Genomic DNA, 20,120 nt, shown 5'->3' on the forward strand with positions numbered 1-20,120 from the left:
CTGGAATGAGCACCTAAGGCGAGGTTGTCAGTCCCAAGAGGAGAAGGGGAAAGTGGGATGTATGTAGAGCGCCCCCTACCGTCCACACCCAAGAAAGGGGAAGTGTGGATGGTATGTGGAGAGAGGAGAACACCGACGAAGTGCATCCACCCACACTAAGACGGGAAATGAGCACTGGCATTGGCCTTGAAGTCGGTTCTCGACCTATGTGAAGGGAAAGGAGGAAGCAAAAGAATAGGAAAGGGAACCGGCAGAGCCGAGCCCATAAATAGGGCGAGGTGACCGCCATGTGGGCCAGAGAGAAAATTTGGGAATCGGACGACCCGCTGCCGCGAACTAACTAATCTAACGGCCGTATTTTAAAATCGGTGGCATACATAAACGGAAACTCAGATAATTTAACCCGATCCGGAGATCGACGGGAGCAGGACGGGAGCAGAACAGGAAGACCCGGCAGCCGGAAGTGGAAAATAAATAGGGTATACAGGCATTTTCTTGACCCCGGGATATCCACAGTTTGGACCCGGGGAGACCTTTTCTGGAACCCGTGGTGGATTCCAACCTAAAATCCCGCCGAGGACCAAGCCAAACCGCCCGGGAGAAGTTCGGCCAGAAAAAAATTAGAATAATTATTTATTTATAATTATTTATTTATTTATTTAATCCGCCTTATTTATTCGCATCTATTTATTTATTTCTATTTATTTATTAATCGTTATTTATTTATTTATTTAACTTATTTATGTGCCCGTGTTAAAATTATCTAAAATATTCGTCTGTGTGTAATTATTTATTTATTTATTTTAGTGGCGTTTAGCATGCCATAAACAAACACACAAATATTTGTTTGAAAGACGATAAAACCTAAAACACGTAAAACGATGATAAAAAAATTATAAATATGATATAAATAACCAGTAACTTATGTACAATTAAATCACGCCGAGTCCGAGTAAATCTAAATCTTGGAATACGACCTCCGAGAAGATCAGGCCGATCCTGTGTAGGGGTATGGACCTTTCGTGAATAACCACCTGACCCGTCTCAGCCCCTGATCCTCCTTGGAGCTCCATGTAGGCAGGAATTCTGAAGTAAAATGAGGGTTTATTAATTTTATTAATTTATATATATTTATATGTCAATACCCGTGCAGCAGTTTCGGGTCTTTGTTGTCCACTCCAGCTCTTTCGTCGTCCTTTCTTTTTTTTTTTGTATCGTATTTGCTTTGGCCCAGGGCGATGGAAGCCTAAAATTTTGGAAAATTTGAAAATGTTATTTAGTATAATTGAATATTTAAATAAGTAAAGATTATAACGATGAATTGCTAGATTGTATTAATTAGGGGGGGAAAGACGAACGGATGAGCCGATAACCTGGAGGAAGCCGATGAACCACATGCCAGGGAGATCCTCAAATGGGAAATAGACGGATCCTTGGTAGGGAGGGTGCGTCAGGGTCCTTTCCATCGAAGACCCAAATCTGCGTCGTGTCGTCCGGTATTAGTCCTTCACTTGTAGTTTCTGTTGATGTTTCTTTGTTGTTTTTGTGGATTCCATGCCGAGTGGAATTTATGGTGCGACCTGTGGGCACAGGGGAAGAATCCGCCCTGTTGATGACTGGCTAGCCGGCCTTGCCCCATCGAAATCAGCAGGCCGTAACAGAGTGGTTCGAGTTTTGTTACATTATTATTTACATAGATAGTTTGAGTATAGTCTAACATTGTGTTGGTAATTAATATTTCTTCTAGTTGAACAGAAAAGTTGAATGCTTTTATCATGTTATTGCCTTCTATTATAGTTTCTCTATTGATACAATTTTGGCTTAGGATAGTCTTGGGAAGGTTCCAAGTTGTAATTATATTAGGCTCTACATATTTTATTTCGAAATCAGAATGTGTTTTACTGTATCTACATTGTGTTGGGACCTGGTTTAGTATACCAGTTATACATTTATTTATAACTAAGCTTTGAGAACTTGCTGTGTAAGTTTGATTATTGTGTAAAAAATATTTGTCATGTATTGGTTCGGTTAGTATGTTACTTTTTTCATCTGGGTATGGGATTATTTCAAAATCTGGTGTTTTGATTATTTCTCTTGGGATGTGGGATATTATCAGAATTTCGTTTGTTTCAGATTTAAGCCAGGCTGAAGTTTTGATATTAAGTAGTTTTTCAGAATTGACGTGGATTAACGAATCGTGTTTTAAAAGTTTTGGGTTAAAGATACCTAAGCGTGTCAATTGCAAACCAAGCTCTATGTCTTCAATATATTCAGTGAATTCTTGTAAGTTGAAAATTATTAAAGCTATCATTTGTTCTCCTTCAAAATTATGATTTAAATGATTAGTCAGATCGATTCCTTAATTAATGACTTCTATTACGTGGTTGAGTTCGCTTATTTGTACATTATTTTTAGAGATGTCGGCTATTTGTTGTTGTAATTCTTCTTTATCTTCTTGATCTAAAGTACCGAAAATGTATTTGTAAATTGTTCCTATGAAGTTAGCAAGACCGCGTTTACTGCGTTTTACAATTCTTATACCGTTCATTTCTCTGTTTAGTTTTTCTACTAGATACTGAATTTGTGGTAAGTTATTAAAAGGTTGAGTTTGTTTAATAAGTTCTTCAAAAGTATTTTCGGTTTTAGTTAAGTTAATGGATAAGTAATGATATTCATGGTTTATTGGTATTGATCCGGTTTGAAAGATTAGGTAACCGTTTTTGGCCTGGATGGGGGTTACTTCTAGATATTGTGTGTTAATTGTCGATGGGAGGCATAACATGATTATCATGCTCAGGAGTAGGCCTGGAATTATCGTTATTATATTTACTCTTATTAATTTTCTTTTTCTTATTAAACTTGGATTTATAATGTATTATCTTTCTACCTCTATTTGTTCCTTCGAAATGTTTATCATCTATTTGTCTTAAATTTCCTGTCTTTTTGAATGGGTTAGTTGTTTTTGATCTAACTAAGGGGGATTCTCTAAAGTTGGTATCTATACTGAAGTCGTGTCTATTCTCGTTGAGTTTGTCAATTTTGTTTACTTTATTTGTCATAAGTCACAGTAGCTGCTGTGGGAACGGAAACTGGGTCATCTTCTCTTAGGAAGTTTTCTTGTATTTGGACTCTAGATAGAGCGTTAGCGACGTGGTTTTCTTTACCGGGTAGATATTGAATCTTATAATCGTATTCGTTAAGTTTTATCTTCCATCTCTGTAGTTTCATATTGGGGTCTTATATGTTACTTAACCATACAAGTGGCCTATGATAGGTAGGACCTGAAATATTTTGTTGCCCATACTATAGCTAATAACTCTTTTTCTATGGCCGAATAGTTAAGTTCATGTTCATTTAAAGTTCTGCTTGCATAACAGATGGGTTTATGTTCTTGGGATAATACAGCACCTATGGCTATATTACTCGCATCTGTTGTCAGTGAAAATTTATTTTCGAAGTTGGGATATATTAGGATTGGATCGGATGCGTACTTTTAGTTTTTCGAAGGCGGACATATAATCATTATCTTTTGTGTTAATTACTGCTCCTTTTTTTAGTTCGAGAGTCATAGGTTTTGCTATATTTGCAAAATTGGGAATGAATTTACGGTAAAATCCGCATAGTCCAGAGAATGATTTTATTCCTTTTGTGGTTTTAGGAATAGGGAAATTAACAATTGCAATTATTTTGTTAGGGTTTGGTTTTATACCTTCTGTCGAGATAATGTGACCGAGAAATTCTGTTTCTTTCTTCAGAAATTCACATTTATCGAGTTGCAATTAGAGATTAGCTGATAGTAGCTTATTAAATACCCTTTTTAATGACATTATATGTTCCTCCAATGAAGTGGAATAAATGATAATGTCATCTAAGTAAACTAAACCATCTTTATAAATTAAATCTTCTAAAAGATTGTTCATGCAGCGTTGAAATGTTGCTGGTGCATTTTTCAGACCAAAGGGCATACGAATATATTCATAATGTCCATGTTTTGTTGAGAATGCTGTTTTGGGTATTGATTGTTGGTCCATTTGGATTTGATGGAAACCTTTAGCTAGATCAATGGTTGTGAAGTATTGACAGCGTCTAAGCTTGTCTAATATTTCATCCATTACAGGAATAGGGAATTTGTCGTCAATCTCGTTGAGACTACGATAGTCTATGACTAATCGAAATTTTGGTTTCCCAGAAGCATCGCTTTTCTTTGGGGCGATCCAAATTGGAGAACAATAGGGGGATTTCGATTTCCTAATTATTTTTTGTTCTAACATTTCGTTAATTTGTTTGTTGACTTCTTGATCAAATGCTTGGGGGTACTTATATGGTTTTTTATAGATCGGGTCTTCGTGTTTTGTATGAATAGAATGTTTGATCGTACTTGTAAAAATAAAATTTTCACCTTCTTTGTACTGAATGTCATTATATTAAAGCAGAACGTGGGAAAGTTGTTCCCTTTCTTCTGTATTCAAATGTTCTAATCTGAATACGTTGGATTCTCTTAACTCGTCGTCTAAGGCGTAGTTAGAGGATGTTACTAGAAGGGCTTCTTCTATGTAAGGGGTAATAAGAGGGTTTTCCTCGGATTTAGAAGGCTTGGAATACTTATAGGTAATCTTGGTTTCTTCTGAATTAGACGGTCTGGGCACTCATTGGTGTTCTTTGACTCTTCTGGTTTTAAGTTGGCCTTCCGCTTAATTTTCAGGTGGGTCTTCTCCTTTTTTTGGGTTTTGTAGAGGGGTTTCCTCTGAGTTAGATGACTTGGGACACTCATTGGTAGCCTTGGACTCATCTATTTTGATGTGGTCATACCACATTTTGAATGTATAGCCATTTATAGTGACTGTTTGTGTTGTATAATCAATTTGAGTGTTAGTTGGCTCTAAATAGTTTCTGCCTAACAGTTAATCATACTTTTCTAAGAAATTGTGAATATAAAATATTTGACAAAGTTTGCTTGACTGCAATGAAACACTTTTTCCACTTCCTCTGAATCGCTTTCTGATTCCGAGGCTGGTTGAAGAAAATTTTCGCATCCTGTGTCCATTCTGAATTGAGCACTAGCGTTTTCTCTCTGCCTTTTGGTAGGAGGGTTTGGTGCACTAGTATTTTGTTGTTGAAAATTTAAATGATTTTGAATTCTACCTGTAATTAGCCTTTGTGTGAATTCCCTTGCTAACCTTGGATTTATTTCAGCTGGTCTTGAGTTGGTATTTTTGATCTGTGTAGGGTTTGTTAATGGAATAAAAGTGGGAACGAATTGTTGGTTGGGATGGGTGTTTTTAGTTTGGTTAATGTGTGTATGTTTATGTGAATTTGGGTTAAATCTTGGCTGACTATCGGATGTTTTTGAGACTGGGTCTTCGTAGAGACCTTCTTGTTGGGCGGTTTGTCTTAATTTTTGGATAGTTGAAATGTCATGCCTCGCTAGAGTCATGAACAGTCTATCGGGGAGTGATCTTTGAATTGTATTCTTTATAGTGGTTGCCATTGTTTGAGTATAAACTGTAATATTAGTTCTGTCATTTTCTAATGCTAACTTATTTATGATTACATTTGATTTATCTTCCAATTGTTTGCAAAATAGACGTAAGTGCTGTACAACCTTCCTAGTAGTTCCTCCAGGGGTGTCTGGGTCTTAAATTCTGTGATTAAGGCGTCCCTTAGAGTTGACCAATCATTATGCATTCCGAATAGGGAAACTTTTTCTGCATCTCCAGTGATTTGAAGTTCGATGGCTCCAAATATGATCGCCTTCTGTCGAGCGTCGTTTGCAGGGTATATGTTCAACAGGTATTCCATTCGTCTGATGAACGAGCTGAGTTTTGATGGATCTCCAGTGAATGGTGGTACTTGGCGTATTTGCCGAAGTAATTGAGAAAGATTTTCTGCTGGTAACGCCATTTATAAGTTATTTTCTGTTCTTGTTCACAGACTGCTACAGTATGTCGAGACTTATGCCTTAAGTGATAGTGATAGCCTTAATGTCATATTGAACTGCACTGTGCGCCTTTTAATTGTATTACACCTTAGTGGAGGTCTCACTTCACGAAGCGGTCCACAAAATTAGGTCTTTAAATTAACTCCGATCACACTGGTTCTTGTGCGGATACCGATTTTAGTCACTTTAAACGAACCGAAATCACTTTGTTGCGGCCGATTCGCGGGTACAATCAGAAAAGGTTACTTGGTCGTACAAGTTTCCTCTTTTCACTAGATTGTCAAAGGATAACGAGTTTACTAGGACTTTTTTTTCAATTTACTACCGACTGCGCCATTTACGAATTCAGTCCGAGAGTTTAATAAAAAAAAATAACACGGTTGGTTTTTGATATTTTATTAAACGTTTTATTTATTCCAATAGAGGAAGAACTAGAGCCTTTTGATTATCACTTAGTTGGACAATTGATTTCGATGTTGAAATGGGCTGATAGCGTACTCAGAACTGAACTGCCTTATGGGGACATGTTTGCGTTTATATAGGCTGCTTGGGATAGCTTAAGAGTGAAGTTTAAGAGAATTAAGTTATAATTGTTTATTAAGAGAGAAGCTCTCGAAAAATATGAGAGAGAAGCTCCCGAAAAAGAGGAGTAGTTGGAGAATCCTGAGACCATTGCGTGGGCGGAAGTTTTTGTTATTTCAGTTGGCCTCGCCAAGTGGTCAAATGTTTACGATTTGTTATTTCAGTTGGCTTCGACAAGTGATCGAATGTTTAGGGGACGACGTTGGCTCGCCACAGAGTCTAGACTTTGGAATATGATGCTGTGCGTAAATGACAGCTAAGCTTAATCGAAGGGCTCTTGATCTTTGATTACATTTTGTTCTTAGACATTAATGTGTGCGTGTGAGTTGTTACAATATTGTGTGTGCTTTTGTACTTAGACATTAATGTGAGTGTGTGAGTTGGGGAGTTGTGGGTGTAGAATGGATATGTCACTATATATATATATGTAAGCGGGCGATATATCGAGCAGTTGGCAGCGTTGGTTGGAGAGACTAGAGTTGGCAGCACTAGAAGTTGAAAGTCGATCGAGAGCCAGCGGAGAAGAAGGACGTGAAAAAAGTTGCTAAAAAGAAGCCGAATCGAACTAAAGCAGTAACCTAAAGCAGTAACCTAAAGCCGTAGCAGAAGCCGCTATCAAGTGCTGTAGTCAAGTCTTACTTATTATAAACATTCGTCGAGCTATTATTCGTTGTATTACTTAAATACCTATTATCAATAAACTATAAACACTAACTATAAACACTAACCGTGACGGATTGTGCGTGATCAAAAGGCTGAAAGTGTGCTGATAAATAGTTAAATGTGCCGAAATTGTAAAAGAATATGAGAAAAGGAAAAAGCCTCAAGTACACCGAGAAAAGCCGCTCAGAAACCAGGAGTGCAACAGAAACAGAACATTGAAGAAAAACCTTTATCTGTGCAAATGTCGTTGGAACCGTCGAAACCAGAAGTGCCAGAGGGACAACAATATAACACACGATCTGCGACTGTGGAAAAAGTGAAGTATATGTCGGAAGCAGAAAAACAAAAGGAAGACGAAAAATTGGCTTTGAATAATCCTAGAAAAGTGACGATGGAACAACAAGTTTGGCAAAACAGTAGAAATCTCGAGGAAATTGTGAAGTTGCTAAACATACAATGCCAAAATGCTCAGAGACCACAGAAAACCAGCAAAATATCAGCAGAAAGTTTTTCAAAGGTGGTGCCGAAATTTGATGGACAGAATATTTTAACTTTGAAAAAAATGCAGATGCCTACGTTCTGGATGAAAAGTAGCGATATGTACAAGCACGCAGTAAAATGACCAAGGCAGCAGCCTTATTTTTAAATACAGTCGTTGTCGGTTCATATGAGGAGCTGAAAAGTGTATTAATACGTTTTACAGATGAGGCAAATTGCTGCGCTCGTTGCAGGTGTGGATATGATGTCGGTTATCCGATACATAGTCGATGGATTGAACATAAAAAATGAATACAAATACAGCATGTAAATTATGTTGATCCTAAGCTCCAGTATTCCTCCTTTACGGATGGTCCAGGTAGATAGGTTTCACGAAGATTGTTGATCCCCTATTCCTGGTGTTACCCAGGCGGAATGTCTTCTTACGTAGATTACGGTGGAGGGCGTGACTTTGTCCCCTTTGCTGGACACTGGCCTTCGGGCTCAGCGTGGATAAATTATATCAAACAAAATGTATTTTACGGCAAGTTGCCGGAGTAGCTGTCTCTTTATTTCTAAAGTGCTCGCTTAGAACTAAATACAAAGAATATGGAAAATATGAATTTACCCTAGCTCCAATACATCACGCCATAAGCTTATGGTCGGCAAGCCGACTCAGCATTTATGCCGCTGCTGACCGTTCTTAGCGCGGAGCGCTGAAATCAGTTGTGGCGCATCAGCATTTTTTATCTGAAGCTACTTAGTTGCTAGGGTATTTATAAATGTAAACTATATAGCTGCTGATATAAATATTGGTAGCTCTATCAGTTAACTACTCTGTTAACCCTTGGATAAAGCGCAGATTGTCGTTGTTCATGCGGTGTAGCAAGGGCATGCTCAGTACCGGGTCGTGGCCGACGATGTTAAGTAGTGGTGATCTTACTACACCAGGCTGCCTGTCTATTGTTTTTCGGAGATTTACGAACTCCGTTCCGTTGATGGTAGCTGACCGTTCGAATGTTATCAGCTGCGTTCCTTTCACGAGCACCTCTGGGCCGCCGTCTGTGCTGATGCGGGCTGTTGCCTCGTTAATAATAACGATGCCGTCATCTATAGGCATTACTGCCCTCAGGTAGCTGGGTTGAGTGTTGCACTGGGCTGTGTTTCCCGCATGGAGCGAGCGAGCGCAAGTTTTGCGTTGAGATCGTTCGCAGAAGGTGTTGTGCGTGGCCTCCATGCACTCGGTGACCGAAAAGGTGTCTTCTTCACATTCGGCCAAGGTGTCTTCGTCGAGTCGTAGGATTACTTGATGATGTGATACTGGGTATACAAGGACTTTTTTACATTTGACCCTGACTCTAGGATAGGCTATTAGTATATGGATAATGTTATCGGACTGAAGAATCCTTATTTTAGAGGCTTCTAATAAACTAACTAATAAACTAACTAGCCTTTGCCAATGTTACAGTAAGAATTAAATTTTGTATCTCTGTTGTCAGCATTCTATTTCTCGATAGTAGTGCCTTGTACAGGTGCGGGGTGTCAACCAAATCGTTATTTCGGGCTTTAATAATTTTGTTAATGGTGTCAGTCAGTCTGTATCTGCTTCTGAGTTTCGGAGTTTATGTTAATCTGCCTGGAGTTTGAGTCCACTAGCTGGGCTTCTGTCATTCTGATTTTTAGGAAATCTGAGGCGACCGGGGTTCCTGCGACTACCTTTAGAGCTATACCCAAAAAGTCTAAACTTCTCGCAATTCGGTGGTGTATTTTTAGAAAGGACAGCAAGTTTCTGAGATGATCTATATCAACATCTAACAATTTGCGCATATGCGACTGTGGAAAAGACTCGGACAATTCCTCTGTCTCATCTACCATGCTAATAAACTCGGATATGTTGCTCGAGTGCCTCAAGCAGTCACGTTGTTCAAACACCAATACATCACCATCTATGACGGGAATGTATATGGCGTGAGAGAAGTCGGTAATCCGTGCATTTGTCACTGCCAGGGTGATGAGCGTTATGAAGGCGAACCTGCAATCCAAACGTAGAATGAGACCACGGCGTATTTTCTTAAATCTGGCTTACTATCTAGAAATATGGTATTAGCAAATAAAAGTGGGAATATTTATTTAAGGTTGTCCTTATGGACCACCCTCCCCTCAATGAGAACAGACGTTCCCAGGTCTGCCTGCACTGTTTGTTCTGTGCACAATGGGCTAAGCTTGTTTCATAGCCTTTTATTGTTTTTGACAAAAACCTCATCTCCTACCTCAAAAACACGGTTTTGCCTAGCTGGGTTGCATCTTTTAATGTTGTTTTTCTGGGCCTTTATCGGCTTGTCTTTAATGCCTAGGCAGCGATCATCGGAACCCGAGTGGAGGATCTCAACCGGTTTCTCCTGAGTGACCGAATGTAGGGTCTTATTATACTCTATTGTTGCCCTCAATATTAATTCTGTCGTATCGCTGATTTTTTTGTCTAACTTAAGACACCTGGCTATTTCTGTCAAGGTACTGTGGAATCGTTCCACTTGACCGTTTGACAGGCTATGCAGCGGGGCCGCATTTACAATGTCTATGTGGTAGTTGTTTTTAAGTAAGGAGGTGATAGTCTCCGAATTGAAGACGGCTTCATTGTCGCAATATATCATTTTGATTTTGGGAAACAAATTTACGAGTTGAAGCAGGGGCCCCGTGACGTCCACTATTGTTCTGGACAGCACTGGTTGCACTATTGCAAATTTCGAGAACTTGTCAACACATGTTAAGAATTGCTTCTTATCAGTTGAGAAGATATCGATGTGCAACATTTCGCCGGTATAGCCTGGTATGGGTGTTTCCCCGAGCTCTTGTTTTTTAGGATGCCTGTCGTATTTGGCTTTGGTGCATTTTTTGCAATTTGCAACCACTTCCTTTGCTAGGCTGCTCATTTTGGGGAAATAGTAATCGCGGAGGACTTGCTTGGTATTCTCCTGAGCCGCCCTGTGTGCACGATTATGTTCTGTCGTGACAATTTCCAACTGCTCATTTCTATTCGTAACGTCTATAACCATATTCTTACAGTATCGGAACTGCGTAGCTGGGAAATGAGAAATTAAATCATGTTGAAAACTTGCCAGGGTGGGTAGATCGCAGTGTATCGCATTCACGACTTCGGGGTTTACGACCTCCTTCAGCATTTCCAAAATGGTGCTTTTGTCGGCGAAATTGATAAGGGGGCGAGTTTTACTGCGAAACAACACCAAGCTTCGTTTTAGTCGGAAACGTGCTTCTTCTATGACAATCTGATTTCTGAAGCAGTTCACCGGTTGGTCTGTCGTTTCGACCGTGTAGGTCAATGACAGTTCGCTGTGGATAGTCGCAGCGTCTGACTGAGGCTCATTTTGTAGGGCATTAATGTTCTGCCTAGAAAGAGCGTCACCGCGGGGAGGACACCGCGAATGTCAGCGGCTGATGGTCCGTATAAATATTTATATCGCGAGTGCCGTAGAGGTAGTGTTGTAACTTGCCCAAGGCCCACACTATGGCCAACAATTCTCTTTCATTTGTTGCGTAGTGTGACTCGCTTTCTTTCAGGGTCCTAGAGATCATAGTGATGGGTCTTTTATCTTGCGATAAAACCGCACCAATACCGTTCGCAGAGGCATCCGTCGTCAGATCGAATGGCTTCTTGAAATCGGGGTATCTGAGCATTACATCTTCAGAAGCCAAGATGTTCCTCAGCCTCTCAAATGCATCTCTCTGCAAATCACTAAACTCAATAGGTGTTTTCTTGGACATGTGTTTGCTGATAGAGCCGTTTACTCCTTTCAGCAAGTCTGTCAAGGGCCTCGCGATCGCCGCAAAGTCCTTCACGAAGCAACGGTAATAACTGGCCAGACCCAAAAATGACCTTAGCTCATACAAATTTGTAGGCTCTGGATATTCCTTTATGGCCTTTACTTTTTCTGGGTCGGTTTTTGCACCTCCATTGGTAACAATAAATCCCAGATATTCAACACTCTGCTTAAAGAAGTGTGTTTTTTCGCTGGATACCTTCATGTTGGCATCACACAGGCTTCTATGTGCTTGACATGGTCGTTTTCATTTTCAGAAAAAATAATGACGTCATCTACGTAAACATAGCATGATTTGCCAATCTGTTCCCGTAAGACGTCGTCAATCGCTCTTTGGAAGATGCTTCCTGCATTCTTCAACCCAAACGGTAATCGACAAAATTCGTACTTTCCGCCGTTCACAGAAAAGGAGGTCTTTTCACGGTCATGTTCGGCCAAGTATATCTGGCGGTAGCCGGACTTCAAATCTAACGTTGTGAAGTACTTGGCTTTTCCTAAGTTTGCCAGTATCATGGGGATGTTTGGCATTGGATACTTATCAGCGATGGTTTTTTCGTTAAGTTTCCTAAAGTCTATAACCAAACGCTTATTTTTGTTCCCCAGTTCATCATGGCCTTTTTTGTCAACAACCCATGTTGGATTGTTGTACGGTGACCTTGAGGTTCTAATAATGCCTTTCGGCAGTAAGTCAGCGATTTCTCGCTTAACAAACTCAGATACACCCATGGGGTGCGGGTATAATTTGGAATATACGGGCTTATCATCGCTTGTGCGAATTGTGGCAACAACAGAAGTATTAAACGGCAGTGCCTCGTTAGAGGCTGAAATTGCCTTAGATCTGTTTGCGATCATGGTTCTAAATTCGGTTTTTACAGATCCTGGTACCGTAATGTCATTCACGTTAGTGAAATTTACATCGTCGCAACTATGACGAGCTGTAGCTCTTCAACAACAGGACCATAGTTTATTGTGCATTTTTCTGTGTCTAGTTTTGCTCCAACTTGAGCTAGAAAATCAAAACCAATAATGCCATCAAAAAGTGTTAAGGTGTCCAAAAGGAAAAAATCCGCTGTTTTCCCGAAAACGTTCATTAAACATTTCTGTTTAACTCTGTTAGAACCGTCGATGGAACTAACCATGAAAGGGGATTTGACCGGCACCACATTTTTTAGCTCCTTTACGGGCTTGATGTAGTTTACTTGGTCACAACCGTCGGAATCGTCATCTACTTCGGCGACAGCCGCTGCTGCCACTTTCGTCGTCGACGTGTTGCGTGGTATTCTGCACTCTTTGAGTGTGGAGCCTAACTCCATGGGTTCTGGTGACTGGTTAGGGCCATCGTTATTATTATGGGCCGCATTATTTTGTGGGAACTTATTTTGCTTTTTATAATAATGGGGGTTTCCTCCTTGCCCATCCTCTGTCCTGCTATTTTTTCCCTGACCTTCGTGCGAACGGTTTTGGTTTTTTCGCTGCCCATAAGTGTATGTCTTTTTTTTTTTTTTCGCGCGAGTCTACGGCCACTTCTCCCGCCCAACCGACCGAGGGGCGCTGCCGTGTATCGTACGGCTCGAATCGCGGGAAGATAGACGCAATATAGAAGACAGTAAAGGACGAGGAAATATATGTATAAAGTAGTAAGATCTAAGAATTCGTTAAGTATGTTAGTATTGATCGCTTTAAAAACGGCAGAGAGTCAGAATTAGAGATAATAGGATACAATCTATTATAGTCAGAACATAATACTCTGTAGGGATCATGCAACTCATAATTAGATCTACAATGATTTAAAATTAGAGGTACGTAATTTCTAGTAAATCTGCTCGGAACAGTGAAGTTAAGCCGACTAACCAAGTCCGGACTATCCACTTCACCACGAATAAGGTTAAAAATAAAGACTGTTCCAAGCATCGTTCTACGGTTAGCTAAGTAGGGTAAGTTAATTAACATTAATCTACTTGAATAAGGAGGTAATCTAAGGTTTGCCTTACGGCGCAAAAAGTAAGAAGTTCTTTTGAACCGATTCGATGCGGTCCGAGTAAACTTCATATTGTGGACTCCAAACAGGTGATGCATACTCGAGGATCGGACGGAATAGAGAAAAAGATAAGGTTTTGTTCATGTAAGGATCATCAAATTCCTTTGACCACCGTTTTATAAAACCAAGCACACCTCTGGCCTTATTGACTATAGACGCAATATGGTCTGAAAATTTAAGTTTAGGGTCCAGAAGAACACCAAGATCATCAACATGTGTTATTCTGTCCAAAGAGCACCCACTTAAAGTGTAAGTTGCGTGCATTGAGTTGGCACGATAAAAGGTCATAACTTTACACTTAGAGCCATTTAAGTTTAATACGTTATCACGGCACCAGGTTTGAAAGCAATCTAGATCGGATTGTAAGTCCAAATGGCGAGAAATGTCCTTATATTGCAAGCATTATTTTACATCATCAGCGTACATTAGTACACGCGAATGATTTTTTATTAAGGCAAGTTCGTTAATAAATAAGGTAAAAATGAGAGGACCTAGGTGGCTCCCTTGTGGGACGCCGGATGTGACTCGGAGAATACAAGAAAGAGAATTTTTAAAGAGGACCCGTTGCGTCCTGCCATTCAGATAACTTAGACTCCAATTTAGGAGATCAACAGGGAAACCTAATAAATCAAGTTTTTTTATTGAAAGTGAATGATTAACAGAGTCGAATGCTTTACTAAAATCCGTATAAATGACATCTGTTTGAAGATTATTTTTGAAGCCCTGTACTAAGAAGGAGGTTAGCTCCAGAAGGTTAGTATTTGTTGATCTGCGTTTCATGAACCCATGCTGACATGGTGATATAATTTACCTACAAAGGTGCTGCAAATGAGGAGTGATAACGTTTTCAAAAAGCTTAGGGATAGCAGACAATTTGGAGATTTCTCTGTAATTGCTTGCATCCGATTTGCTACCTTTTTTATGGAGAGGGATCACAAAGGACTCCTTCCATATTTGGGGGAACTGTGTAGATTCCAGAGATAAGTTAAACAATTTTAGTAGAGGCTTCCACAAGGCTTCCGCACACAATCTAAGCACACAGCCAGGAATTCCGTCGGGACCTGGGACCTGTTACCGAAGTATTTTCAAAAAATAGCGAGGAAGGGTAACTGGTTGTTTTGCGCTTAGTGTTAACGAAATTATAAAACTGTTTGGGATCCTGTGCGATCTGGAACTTACTACGGTTTAAATAATTCTTATAACACTGAGCATTAAGCACGGTAAAGTTTACCCGAGCACTTACATATTAAGAAAATAAAGACTAAGAACCGGTATTTTTAAATTTTGTATAAACTTTTGTCAACTCTTTATTAAACCAAGGAGGTTTGTTAGAGGTAGACGGATAGTACATCGGAACACAAGAGTTGAAAAATGATTTAATTGCAGTATAAAAACAAGAGAGAACGCTATAGTCGAGTTCCCCGACTATTAGATACCCGTTACTTAGATAGTGAAAGTGCGAAGGAGAGTCTTCAACACTGACAGTTTTTGGCGGTTTGTTTGCGTTATAGTGGGCGTGGCAACATGAATCGATAAACTTGCGCTGCGTCTATGTCTCTGGAATCTGCATGCTGAATCTCAACTTTCTAGCTTTTATAGTTTCTGAGATCTCGACGTTCATACGGACGGACAGACAGACGGACGGACACGGCCAGATCGACTCGGCTATTGATCCTGATTAAGAACATATATATATATTATATGGTCGGAAGCACTTCCTTCTGCCTGTTACATACTTTTCAACGAATTTAGTATACCCTTTTACTCTACGAGTAACGGGTATAAATATCTATGGCATCGGCCATTATGCTGCAAGAATATAGATCGGACCAATTAAAGCCAGATATAAAAAGATTTAGCCTCCGGAAGTTTGCCTTACGAAAACAATGAATTCGTTTGGTTGACTTATCTGGCCTCTCTTTTATTACGGTACCAGTGTCGATTGTCACCTCGAAAGTTGGATGGTATGGATCTTCTGGTTGACTAAGAGGTGCTACCCTATTCAGAAACACTCTTTCAGGACTTGTAACAAAACATAGATCCAATAAACGACCAAGAGAATTTCGAATATAATTAACTTGCGACAACGATATGTCAAGCAAACCGTCAATAAAGTCATGCTGTGCTATAGGCAGGAGAATATTCGACTGTTCTTCTGTGGACCACTTAGTGTCTGGTATATTAAAGTCACCTAGAACAACTAGTTGGTCCCTATCGGACAGTCTGTTTAAAACGGATTGGATAGCGGACAGATGGTTAATATATTCAGGAAATTCAGAAGACGGCGGAATGTACGAGCACGTAAAATAAACATAGCTATCAGAAAATGACAGCTTTACGCATAAGAATTCTAAGTTACGGAACTCATCAAAAAGTACCTCCACTGACGTGAGGGTAGACCTAACAGCAATTAGGACTCCCCCTCCCCGCCTGGAGGGACGATCATGCCTGTATACTGTGTACATAAATGGGAAAACTTCGGAGTTAAGTATCTCCGGTTTTAGCCAAGTCTCTGTAAACACAAGAATATGGGATGCAAAGGAAAGGCTATTAGAATACAAATTAATTAGCTTACTACAAAAGCCTCTTACATTTTGATAACAGATAGTGAGACTAGATTTTAGTTTTTTGAAGATGAAGAAGTAGAAGTAGTAGAGGAGGATGGTGCAGTGATCTGGCCACTTGTGGGAAGTTTAATTCCCACGGGCCCTTTTTTTCTATTTTTAGTCTTAGCTTCAAACTCTTTCACAATCATACTTTCCGGCCAAAGTACAGTGGGACAGTTATCTTGAAAGATGAGATGTCCCTAGCATAAGAAAAGTTAAATTTTTCCACTTTTATGTTGTCGGCTTTTGTTTTGTCTTGTATATTGTGGAATCACCGGTTGAGAAACCAGTGCGGACAAAACGGAATCTGTAGCAATCCCAGGCTGGACTCCTCCACAACCGATTGATCGGATTGCACCGAATCTTTTTTAGCTGCCGATCTAAGCAACATTTGCGGGTTTGCTGCAATCGTCAACTGATTAGCTGTGGAGTCCTGTTGATCACCAGCGGCTTTCTTGCGCTTCGGAGATTCTTCTAATAGTTTGAGGCTATTAAATTGTGAATCAAGCGCAGAAAGAAGATCATCAGCTCGACGAAAATAATCTCTAGCCACGCCAAAACTGCTGATCAGTCCTTTCAAGCCACCTTTAGTTTGGCGCATAAAGAGCTGCATTTCATTTGCAACTCCTAGGCAAGTATCACAAAAGTATTTTAGATTAGGGCATTTAGCTAGGTCATCACTTGTTCGGCCGTTAAAACCAGCGCACTTAGTGTGCACCATTCTATCACATAGTTAACAGGTCATTTTTGACTGCTCAGGCTTTTTTACCTGACGGCATTTGTTATGGAAGCAGACAACATTGGTTTGCAAAAGACAAAATCAGAAAATTTACCGCAAGAGCGCAGTCTGCACTTTAGGATTTTGTGTGGGAGAGCGAGAGAGCGGGTGCACCGTGCAGTTAAGTACAAAAATAACACCAAACAGCACTACGGACAACTCATGAAAGAGAGAGTAAACAAAACGCAGACAGAAAGAGAACAGATTGAATTAATTTATTAAAATAATGCACTTATCACAAAAGATTCACTCGCGAAGCGAACGGAACTTTAACTAGTACGGATTACGAAATTGAATTATTAAAGAATTTGTTAAATTCCACCGCTGGATTTAGCAAAACAAAAATAAATTCGGAGCGCAAAAAAACACGACCGTTAGCTTTGAAGCTAGAAGACATATCTTCCACAGCCCTTGCATACGTGGCCGCGAAGGCGCGCTCCATGCTTGCTTCGGATTCCCTAGCCAAAGCCAAGGCTGAGGGTAAATCTTTGGGCTGAGCTGGCAACACTGTGGCCCTCAAGGGTTTCCTGAGCCCCGAAACGAACGCGTGGAGGGCATCATTTCTAACCTCATTATTGAACAATGCGGCGCTATCCAGTTCATGTATCATAACGATTTTGTTCGTTACCAGTGTTAGTCGCTTTTCTACCTCGTCGTAATATTGCATCAAGGTAGGCTCACCTAGCCTAACCGTTTCACGACCCTGCCTAAGGACACGCAACGACGTTTTGTCAGCGTATGTGCAGTCCAGTCGAGCACTAATGGCATCAAAATTTAGTACCGTGTTATGGGACACCAGAAGCACTCTCGCTACCCCCCTGATTTTGTTTCTTATGATTGTGACAGCCTGGTAGTGTGTCTCGCTCTCATCGTATGACCTGAAAATTTCATAGGCGTCCACGGCTGATTGCCGGCACGCCACATAATCGTCTTGGTCCCCCTCAAACTCGGGAATGGACTTTACAATGTCGAGTTTTAAGTCACATTTAACGTTTGGCTTAAAGCCAATTCTCTTATATGCTTCTACCTGCGGCGCTTCCACGCGTAAGTTCTGCATTTTTTCTCTAACCTGAATTAGTTGGGTCTGAAATGACTCCATTAGCCTATTCTCCTGCTGAGCTAGGGCCTGGTTAGCTGCTCCTTGTATGATCGCCTGCAACTGAGCAGCGTCCATGTCTGTATTATTGTTAGTTGTCGAGCGAAAACCTTGTTGTTCAAAATCCCACCCGTCGCTTCACTTCTCTGTATTCGCCCGCCGAACTCATTTACCGATGGTTGGCACTACGCACATGTATTTTTTCCGAGCACGGTTTCGGTTTCCTAGAAGCGGAGCTATTTACGTGCTCGAAGAATAGAAATAATAATTTTATTTATTATGTAGAACTACTTTCAGTAAAGTAAAGTAAAATATCTCAATGTAACTTTGGGTATGCAATAGGAAATGATATCTGATAAAAGTATGCAACAATATCTCACTGTAACTTGAAGTATGCAACGGAGTTGTTTATTTATTTAAAATCCAATTATTAAAGGCTGCCGACTTTAACATTCACTAATCAAACTTACATGGTTTAAGATACTCTGGGTTCCTAATAATAGTTGGGTGCCAATTATGTTTATCCTAAGCTCCAGTATTCCTCCTTTACGGATGGTCCGGTAGATAGGTTTCTCGAAGATGGTTGATCCCCTGGTTTTGGTGTTACCCAGGCGGAATGTCTTCTTACGTAGATTACGGTGGAGGGCGTGACTTTGTCCCCTTTGCTGGACACTGGCCTTCGGGCTCAGCATGGATAAATTATATCAAACAAAATGTATTTTACGGCATGTCGGTTAATCAAAAAAAGCTTAAATTAGTGCTGGAGGTAGCTGCTCGTTTTTCATTGCTCATAAAATGGAAAAAATGCCGTTTTCTGGAAAGCAGAATTGATTTCCCCGGACATACGGTTCAAAACGGAAGGATTTAGCCTGGCTCCGAAAAGACTCGAGCCGTAAAACAATTCGCTATCCCGACGAATGTTAAAGCAGTGCAGTCGTTTTTGGGGCTGAATGGTTTTTTTCGCATTGATTCAGTTGAAGAAAAGGCATTGCCAAGAACCAGTTCTTCGAATATATTCACAGAATGCACACACGGAACTGCACACAGACGCTTCAATGGAGGGTTTTGGCGCAACGTTGTTTCAGCGGTTTGGAGAAAATCTTCATCCAATATTTTTCTGGAGCAAAAAGACATCGGAAAGCGATTCAAAACGACATAGTTACATCTTGGAGGTTAAAGCAGCATACTTGGCGATCGAGAAGTTCAGACACTACTTTCTGGGTGTACGCTTCGTGTTGGTGACTGCCTGCGCAGCGTTTACCCAAACTGTAAGGAAGAAGAATGTTCCTCGTGAGGTTGCGCAATGGATTTTGTATCTGCAGGATTATTCGTTTGCAGTGGAGCATCGTAGCGCTGATTTCCAAATATTCTTTTGGTGAGAACAGAAGTAACAGCCCGTATAAAAAAAGCACAACGGATGGACGAGTTTATTAATGCAATCTTATGTATCCTGGAGAAGGGACCATACCAAGGATATAAGCTAAAAGGAAATGTTCTGTTTAAACATGTTGACGGTCGTGATCTTCTCGTTGTACCTAAGGCTATGGAGCATGAGATTATAACTGAAGCCCATGCAGATGGACACTTTGCAATAACAAAGACGATGCACAGCCTGGAACAGCATTTTTTTATCCCGCACATGGAACGAAAGGTGGCACAGGTTATCGCCACATGCAAGTTATCCAACCCGTAAACATAGCACTCTATCCCAGTTTATAAACAAATTTTAAATTTCAATCTAGGCGGCATTTCCTTTGTCTTTGTTTTTGTCATTGCCTTTGCCAGCGCTTAGCTCCCCGCTAAGATAAACAATCAAACTCCAAAAAAAACACAGCTTCCGCTTGGAGACCAAACCATGGTCAACTTATTGCGCTTCAATCAAACTGCATCGGTCAGCATAATTGAATTTCACAATGCAAGAAATAATTTCAGCATCAAGCTTTTATTCTAAACATAATTGAAAGTTCAAGAAGTTTCCAAAGAAAAGCTTCTGGCCGAGGTTGAATGGATCAGGATTCAGAATCTAAGAGTCAGTCTGTTTCGGGATCGGATCGAGAACGATCGAAGATAAAATCAGATAATAGTGTCTTGTAATATTGTTTAAGT

General features: G+C 40.3%; 1 protein-coding gene across 1 annotated transcript; it reads right to left on the reverse strand.

The window, feature by feature from the left end:
• Nucleotides 1-932: 932 nt before the first annotated feature.
• LOC122756415 lies at nt 933-1,649 on the reverse strand. The gene is made up of 3 exons (XM_044005808.1): nt 1,374-1,649; nt 1,146-1,246; nt 933-1,086 (listed from the first exon to the last, which is right to left on the reverse strand). Exons 1-3 carry the CDS (start codon nt 1,464-1,466, stop codon nt 933-935), a joined length of 348 nt encoding a protein of 115 aa, XP_043861743.1. The 5' UTR covers nt 1,467-1,649.
• Nucleotides 1,650-20,120: the final 18,471 nt, after the last annotated feature.

Source organism: Drosophila santomea, chromosome 2R, assembly GCF_016746245.2.
Source record: "Drosophila santomea strain STO CAGO 1482 chromosome 2R, Prin_Dsan_1.1, whole genome shotgun sequence".
Lineage (NCBI taxonomy): Eukaryota > Metazoa > Arthropoda > Insecta > Diptera > Drosophilidae > Drosophila > Drosophila santomea.